General features: G+C 39.6%; 1 protein-coding gene across 1 annotated transcript in view; it reads right to left on the bottom strand.

Moving 5' to 3' along the window:
* Window positions 1-1574: 1574 nt before the first annotated feature.
* The window catches only part of CERS6 (ceramide synthase 6), a gene marked incomplete at its 5' end in the record, with an annotated part of 86927 nt that continues 79024 nt past the window's right edge, over window positions 1575-9477 (bottom strand). Inside the window, 3 exons of the mRNA XM_010073241.1 lie at window positions 1575-1736; window positions 4591-4614; window positions 5610-5766. Of these exons, the coding sequence (XP_010071543.1) occupies window positions 1575-1736; window positions 4591-4614; window positions 5610-5766 (343 nt within the window). The remainder of the gene's footprint in view (window positions 1737-4590; window positions 4615-5609; window positions 5767-9477) is intronic.

The raw sequence follows: 9477 nt of genomic DNA, 5'->3' as shown, positions 1-9477 counted from the left end.
CTGAACACAGCACTCCAATCCCTCTGTATATATAAGTCACACTGTTACATTTTTTTCCTGGTTTGTTCCTTCCTTTTTTTTTTTTTTTTCATTTTTTAAAATATATATATAAGTCTTTGGTCTATAAGCACATTGGTTCTGTGTGCACATACACAATACTGTTGAACAGTAGGTTGCATAGAGTCTGTTACCCAAGAACCTCGCCTACTTTTGGCACTGCTGTCACAAATCACAGAAAAGTGTCCTGCAAGAGCTGTATGATCCTTAGCATCCTACATCAAACTTCGATCTAGGGACTGGAAGTGTGTATATAATGTTTAAAAAAAGATGTTTACTTAGGGTGTTACTTTGTCTTCTTTAGGACACAGTTTGCAAATCTCGGATGAAAAAGGAGAGCAAAATTATTTTACAGATACCCTTAATTTTATTTGTAGAGGTGATGAAATACTGCTGAGCATTCAAAGTTTGCTGTGAACTACATTAAGTGAATTTTGCTCAAGTTTTCATGCATTTAAATAAACTATTTCTAGTAATGTACGACATTCTGCCTTCTCCCTCTTCATCCTACCAAGAAAGTGGCAATAGTTACAAGAACGATACCTAGACAGAACTGTGTCCAAGGAAGCAATGAACTTTTCATCTGCTGTTTTTTCCATTACACCCCTGCTCTTACCTGAACTTGCAAGAACAGTTTCAGGAGTGAGATCTGGATTCACAATGGTGCACTTGAACAAACACCTTTCAACATGGAATCTCTGCAAAACCCTAATATCTGTAGAGGTCAAAACTTACAAGGCAAAAAAAAAAAAAAAAAGTGAGAATGAGTTTGTCCTAACTGCTGACATCAATGCTTTTGAGTATTTGCACAACAAATCAAGTCTAATCCTAATGCAATTAACCATCAAATTGAATTTTAAATTATGATAAAACAATATCCCACAATTACCACAGTTTTTTTTCCCTGAATTGCTAATTGACCACATTAACTACTATTTAAAATATCAATCCAGTGTTTTAAAACTTTATGCTGGAGGAACGGCAACTGTGATTTGATAGGCAATTTCAAAACCAGCACTTTAAAACACAAAGATAGCAAAAATATCTGAAGCTGATCTAGAATCTATAAAGCTATGTTCTATCTTACTGTAAGTAACAAATCAAGCAACTATTACTTATAGCAGACTCAGCAAAAGCAACAGGGAGGTGCAGAAGAGATCTGAGTGTGATGCTCTCCACCACTGAGAATCCCAAGAGATAAAGTTTGAGAATGGATATTCCCTTTTTTCCGGAAGTTCCCAAAAGAATAAAAAATAAATAATATTTCAAAGACAGTACAAGTGAAAATACTGCTCCCATTGTGTCAGTTACATACACATACAGCATGCCTACGTATACAGAATGGTGTGTTGTCTTCATTCACAAACAGGAAATACGGCAGTGCACTATCAGAATGCTTTGATACTCCTAATTGCTTCTGATGCTGAGATATATGAAGAAACCGCATTCACAACTTATAATTTACTTCCAGTAGCAAACAGTTCATTCTGTTAGTGTCTTGTGATTGAACTCGAGGATTAGTGCTCCTCTGAGCAAGTGCCACCAGTAAGATACCCGTTTGTCCCATTGGCACCGCCAGTCCCATTAGCGGTGATAGTGCTGTGCAGGGTCTTTGAACGAGGTACTGTTTCTTCCTCATCTGAGCTTGACTCAATGTCACTGCGGTCATCCTTTGCTACCTGTAGAATTTGAAAAAGAAGCAAGCAGTAGGTGATTGTAAGGAAACAACTGACCTTTTTGGTTCAAGCCAGAATCAGAGAATTCAAACATTTTTCAGTTTGAGCTTTGAAGGATATCTCAGTTCTGGCACACTTCTCTGCCTTTGACTGTGTGGCCTCACTTCACACACAGATGCCTGTACACACACATGCCATGTGCAAAGGCAGAGTGAGAACTTTGCACTGGTGCACTGAATGGCATGCCAAAGTGAGGACACAGAGCTCAAAGCATAGGGTTTTGTACCCACTGAAGGAACCAACAATCCACGCTCCCAAATTCAACCTAGCCTCCATCCCTCTGCCCTCCTACCTACTACAACTTTATTTCCTGTCCTTCCTTTGGGCTGCTTCTCTTTGACTTGATAACACAAAATATCCAATGCAACATCCTCCCCGTCATCTCCCAATTTATTCTCTTGTTGCCACACAGCTCCAGGGAGCAGGAATATGGGTTGGCAGAAGGAGACAGGAGTACTGGCCGAAACATAACTCACCGCACCAGGTAACTCCAGTCCCTATCACATGAACCACAAATGTAGCTGAGCAGTTCACCTGTCTGCCCCATCACGTCCCTGGAAAGCTGTTTGAGAAACAGACTGACGGTAATTGCTAATTCCTGATAATTTCTAGCTGACTTCCTCCCTGCCAGTTTGTACCCATTTGCTGGGTGGATACTGTTTCTTAGGTTAAGGAGCCTGCTCTCCTCCTTTGTAGAGTTCTTTGAAGGTCACAGAGGAAGATCGCTAAGTTTGAGAGCTGAATCCCCTCAGAATCCCTGAGATGACTTTGCTCCACCCCATTCAGTCAGGTGCACCCAAAACAAGTAGGAACATGAGAAAGCCAACAAAAGGCAGGTTAACAAGGAGAGCAAACAAGGGCAACAAAAGAAAAACCCGCAAAGAAAAGGCCCTGCCTGCCCTGTTTTTAATGGGATGTTTTTCCCAGGGAGGTAATAATGGCACCGCCAATGTGTAAGATCATAGGATAACTCAAGTCAGAAGAGACCTCAGCAGTCTATGCCCAACCTCCTGCTCAAAGTAGGGACAGCTATGGAGTCGGGTAAGGTCACACAGAGCTCTACCCAATCTGATCTTGAAAATCTCCAAAACTGGTAAAAAATGCATCAAATTATGTAAAAAAAAAGCATCAATGGAAAAAGGTTTGAAGTCTAAGCTGCATGCAGCTTTAAAGACACAGCTTCCGTGCCTGTTTCTACCCTGTTTGTATAGCTGAGCTTCCTAATTCATTCAGAATCTATCCATGCTGTGCAGACTGACACATCGGGAGTTACAATTGATTGTACTATAGCAAATGGACATACAGGGGGCAAAAAACATGTTATTTTTCCTGAAGAAATCAAAATAATTAAAGAACTGGTCTACTGCATGTAATGTTTTGCTTATAGTAATCCTCCTCTGCTCCCGAAAGCCCTCATGACAATTCTGCTCTCCAGCTCTTGCCTCAGAAACAGCCATTTGCCTTAGGGGCTCCCAATGTTAACACCATCTTTGCAATATCGTAACAGCTGAGTGACACTATTCCACTAGGGAACAGACAAAAAAGAAACACACAGTTCCCATATACCTCCTAAAAAGTAAAGTTTTTAATGTCAATGTCTAACAAGCCTGTAATTCTGACACCCATGAATCTGAACCTCAACTGAGGTCAGAAATTTGATTTCATACTTACACAGCTGCAATTAACAGATTACTTCAGTCTCTTTAATATAAAGGAACTTTTATATTAAAGCTGTTGGGGATACAGAAATACACTTAGGATTATACCTTTATCAGACAGAATAGAATGGGCCCAGCACCCATACTGAGTGTCTGTGATCAATGTGAAGGCAGACCAGATGATAGAAAAATTCTGCTTCATCTTAAATTCTCTTAATATATCAGCTTCACTGTCAATTTTTCTACAAGGATCCTGCCCCGAAGCCAAACAATCAGAAGATTCTCTGCTGCAGCCACTTCTGTTAAACATGCAATCCACTCTTTATTTTTAAAATGCAGCAACGTAACAGGGTCTTTGCACTTAAAACCTGATATGAATGCAACACATCTTGCAGTACTTAGCTCTCTTTATTTATCCCCAAAAGAACCCACTGGAGTCATTTCTACAGAAGGAGTCTAGAAAATATATATCTAGGTTTGTAAAACTCCTAAGCATAACAGTGAGTAAGAAACAGACGATCAGGATTAGTTACAAATTTAATAATAATAAATCAGCTGAGCTGTTCCAAAGGGGGATACTAGTAATACAAAACCAAAACAATAATTAAGGATGAAGATCTACTGTAAGTCATCTGTAATGTGTTGTGAAAACACTGCTTATTTTATTGCAGAAATGGAAAGAACAGGGTTGCAAGTGAGGAAGTAATTTAAGATCTGAAGGAAGAAGGATCATCTGTGTGTACGTCGTACACACGCATTTTTAACCTGGACAAAGGGTTTAACTCTGCTCTTGTATAATCTAAATTTTCTCCTGTGCAATTGTTTGAACTACAAGGCAGAGGACTTAAGCTCTTGAGTCTGCTCCCTGGATGATGACAGAGCAGCTGCTTATCCTGCAGATATATATGTGTAAAAAAGGTTGTAACATAATAGCATCCAGATACTACAGATAAGTGGGTTTGAACGGTATTAGGCAATGCATAGGCAAGAAGTAAAAATGGCCTTTAAAGATAGCTTTCACTTAAATACATAAAAACAACCAATGGACAAAAATACCAAGCAGAAATGACAAATTAAAACCACAAACACCAGTATTGCACAGGTTAAATATTTTGCACAGTAGATTTAAAGAAACTTACATGCAAGGGGTTCCACTTCCCAGCCTTCCAGCACAGCACAAGGGAAAGGATAAACAAGCAGAGTAAGAGAGAGTATGAAGCACTCTTTGAAGTCACTGGTGTAATTCAGACAGGACAGCTGAGGCTAACAATCACCAAAAGCAGAGGAGACTGACGTGTGGCTTCCAGGCAAAATACAGTTCACGAATGCACTGTCTTTCATACAGAGCAAGTGGCAGATTCTGGGCTCTGTCCAGCACAAGGCTGAGCTCTCCAGTACATTCATAGAAAGCAGTTTTCTACAGAACAATCCTACTCACTTTGGGGGTCGTGGCATGTCTGAAACACCTATTCATGTGCTCTACTCTTTAAGGACAAAATGTCCTGTACTTTACATGATCTGTAAATGTTACTTCTATCACCTAAATGTGAGTGCCGTGTCTGCACAACAAGCAGGCTAGTATTTCTGTGAATTATATCTCCCTGTCAAATATAACAATGGCAGCAGGACACTAAATTTTATCCCAAATGGTCCTGCTGTAGGAATCCTAGAAAGAAAGTACATAACCCAAAAGAGGCTGTGATTTGTAACTTTGCCACTAGCAAAGGCATCAGAATTACAATTTGTATTATTATTACTACCACTACCAGCTGGGAAATGAACACTTTGCTAATAACTACTATAAAGAAGAAAAACAGAACCGGCAGTCCCAAGAAAGCAGTTTGCTTCTTTTTTTTTTTTTTTTTAATCCTATTTCACTAATGTAGTTTGGGTCAGTGCACCAGATTATAAAAAAGTAGTATGGAAGCACATATAAATAAAATCATTATGAAGAACATAGTAACTTATCTGACATTTGTTAGGAGGAGTAGAAGAAAGTTTCCATGAAAGGAAAGAAGAGTTTACATAAAACAATATGTGTCTTCAGTAATACCTTATGAATCAGAAAGAAAAAGTAACCAAAAAGTCAGTGACCCTGTATTGACACTGAAAAGGCTAAAATACTAAACATGAAACAGAATTGTGATGTGTTACCTACCTTGCCCTTTGAAATAGCTTTGTAGGCTGCCTTTACGATTAGGTAAGACCAAAAGCAGTGCAGAATTTGAAGAATCACAAGCAGCACATTGAAGACCCATAAGGCAGGAAAATTGCCCAGAGCTTCATACAGTTCAAACAACGTTGTGTTTAATACCCTAGAAGAGAAAGGGACAGAAAAATAATTAGTTTCCTTAAGCCAACAACCTAAAAGAAGCCCTTTTTAAATCAAGATAACAAGCACTTGAATAGATGGGATAGACACAGATAGTTGGTTCTTAGAGCAATAGTGACACAGACTGAACCACACAGGTGTCTCCAGAGAGAAACATCAAAATGTGGCTTTAAGTGTTTAACTTCATTTTGCAAACATCACATATAGAAAACAAAGAACCTCAGTGTCAAATTCTTAGCTTTTTTTATAAAGCTGGCAGGTGTTGCTTGTCTCAAATAACTGCTTCCCTGATTAATAACAAAGACTACTTTTTTCAATTTTTTTAAACCAAGCTTTTCCATCTCAACTGCCTCCAGTAGGGGTTAGGTGCCACCGTATTAGCACAGGGTAAAGAGCATGTATGAGGACTGTGACACTACAGTGCAACCCACATGCAGTACCAAGTTCTTCAAACTGTGTTCCCAGGCTGTGACAGTGAGCTGCAACTTCTCCAATGTAACACAGACAAACCTGTACCAAGAGCCAGGCGACGCCTTCTCTCCCAAACCCAATCTCAAAGCCGATGGGTCTGTTTCTGTGTACACAGCTATGGATACCTTTGCCCTCTTGGTATCAACCACGTGAATGATGTGCTACATGGCATTGAAAACAGTCTGAGACCATTCAGGTGAAGTGAGACTTCAGCGGCACATGAAATAATGGCACATGTGTGGCAGGATTCAGCCTCTTACTGAGTTTTCTAAGAATGGAAGAAGGCTTTGGCTGAGTGTCCTAAAATAAACTCTTATTTAGTGGAAACCAGCACTAACAGGAACCCAAAGTCAAAATCAACCAGTCAAGGGGCTTAGCCTGAGTCTTGAACATCCTGGGTGCCTCCCACTAAGGCACTGGGAAGCTCTGTGGCCTTGTTTTGCACAAAATCCAATTTGCACACCACTTATGTATAAGCAAGAGAGAGGCTTAGCAGTTACATAAAGGACAGGTGGACCACAGGGATACTTGGGGGCAGCAAGTGTGGGTATTAAAGAAATTCAGGCAGTTCTAGGCATTTGAACCAAGTTTTTGAGAACCAACATTTCAGATGCAGGCAGTAACGGTGATGTTACAATATGACTTCTGAAGCTTTGTGAATACAGCAGTAACTATTCTGCCCAAGTAGTTCACCACAGTAGATGATTTCAACCCGGACTTCAGCAAACAGCCTGAGAGCAGAGAGTAGACAACATACAGTAGAAACAATGGCATTTTTTGAAACAAATAATGACCTATGAATGACTGTTAATTAGGGGGAGAAAAAGAAGGGAACATAAGGATTTGTCAACCTCCATCCATTTTCCCTGCTGGCTTTATGTTTGGTGTCCTGTGTGTGTGTGTGTGTCCGTGTCTGTGTGATTTTTTTTTTTTTTTAAACTATCACCCTGCTAGCCACTAGATGGCACATTTAATCAAGCAAAGGACTGCACAGCTCTTGGGCTGCACCAGCTCTGTCTGAAGGCAGGAGATGGAACTGAGGTCCTGTCAGGGCTTCAGAACAGCCCAGCTCTGGTTTGAGAAGGTAGAGATACCGGGCTCAGCTTGTAATAAGCAATCATAGTTGCTACAATCCTTTCCAACAACATAAAAATCAGCTCAAATAGTATAAATAATAAGTATGTACAGACAGCAAATCCAGAATACAACATTTAGTGGTAATGATTTATTTGTATAAACAGCATTGGTCAAAAATCAATCAGTGATTTCTAATACACTGGCCTTAATACTGTAGGGCATTTCATAACAAATTTTCTACCCTTTTATTTTTGCCTTCTTACACTAAGCTGCACATTTGCTTCATAATTTCTTGAGAAGTGGAGTTTTATAACCTTAGTATACAGCTGTGCTCTTAACACTGTCTTCTGTTTATGGAGCGAACATCTGAAAAAGAAACATTTTCCAGTTTTCAAAAGACCCATCACATTATTGAGTCTGTCAGCTAAAACTCAGCTTTGTGCAATTTTGTCTGCCATTGGTAGCTCTACATAGCACAGTAACACCCCACTTCATAATTCAAGGGGACATTCATGCATATCAAAACACAGCTGTAGTCAGCACTGTTTTACTTCACTAGTACTCATTTCAGTTCTAACCACTATATCAAATTCAAACTTGAAAACAATAACTCCTGTATGTAAAGCTACCATTGTTTACATCCAGCTGTCTTTTTTTTATGTCTAAAATTTAATGTGCTCCAGAATTGCAAAGGCAGTTTCTACAGGCTTCTGTTTATATGTTCATTCACTGGACCAAATTCACCTCTGGGGACTTCCACAGGAGTCAAGTCAAAAAAGCAGCATTAGAGATACAGATGGTCTGTTCTTGCAGAAGTCTAAAATATTAGAAAGACAGTAAGGCCAAAAAGAGTGCTTCTGGTTCCAAAAGCAGTTTTGCTGTGCAAATGAGTCATCTACTGTGCATTAGATATGGGAAACAAGCCTTCACTGAAAAAGCAGACCTCTTTCTAACCTGCTCATGTCTGGCAAACTAAGGACAGGACTGTAACTCTGCATTAAAGCTGCATAAAGGATCCCACTAATTGCCCAGCAATGCTAAGAGGGGTCAGGGATCTGACATGCAGGCTGGGTGTGCAGATGAATCTAAGACTATGTCTAAGCACATAGTGCTGAGCAGAAGCTGAATTAAAAATACAGAAAACTATAGAAAAAAAAATGGAGGAAAGCAAACTCTCTCAGAATAAATCAATTATTTCACACCAGAAGTCTGAAATGGTGAGAAAAACCAGCGGGCAGTTAATGGGCAAACTACAAAGAGAAATTCTACTTGCAGAGACTGAGGAAGGGTGGGAGGGATGAAAGGTTAGACAACTTTCCACCAATTCCACTGCTGAAAGGATTCAATTGAAGCATTTTAACCAACTACACAAACAACAGGGACTGAAAAAAGCAGCATGAGAATGGATTACATGAAGAAGAAAGTGCCTATGGGATGTATATGCAAATAAATCTTAGGTTCAAATACTCAAAAAGACAGGCAGGCAGTTAAATCTGCAAACAAGCTTGCTGGATTTTTTCAAAGCTCTCCAGTGGTTAAATACCATTTTTTCATAATAAATGATGGAAACTTTGATTCTTGACTCTCTCACTTGAAACAGCTGGACTTGATCTCACAGGGAGAAATTACTTTAAGCTGCAAGTACTCTACCTCTCTGAAAACTTTGGTCAGCATTTCTCAGGTCTCTGTGATTTGAAACAAAATGTTAGCTTCTGCTTTTGAAAACAGGTTCTGGACTGCCGCACTTTTTCTGAGGCCCTGAAAGATTTTGATAACTGGACAAAACAACAGAATCTCACGGAAGGTATATTTCTCTCTTCTCTCATTAAATGTATCCCAAGCAGGGTTGTGCACCTGGCTGTGTAAAGCTCTCAGTTTAGCATTTTGACTTATGTAGTGTGGCTGATGAAGGCAAATGAGAACAAATTCAACACTTAAGATCCAATCTACTCTTACAGAAATCTGTGCTAGACTTTCTGGAACGCTGCCACAATATCTGAGCCACTGGGAGAGGTAATTCTGTACTTACTGTACTACCACTCCAATAGAACACGCAGAACACAATTTGCATGTTTTCAACAACTACTAAACAATCAGCTGCATCACATCAACAATAACACAGGTTTTTCCTCTACCATCTAACTCT

Source organism: Pterocles gutturalis, unplaced genomic scaffold (assembly GCF_000699245.1).
Source record: "Pterocles gutturalis isolate BGI_N339 unplaced genomic scaffold, ASM69924v1 scaffold7682, whole genome shotgun sequence".
In the NCBI taxonomy this organism is placed as follows: Eukaryota; Metazoa; Chordata; class Aves; order Pterocliformes; family Pteroclidae; genus Pterocles; species Pterocles gutturalis.
This window is presented reverse-complemented; position numbering and strand designations above follow the sequence as displayed.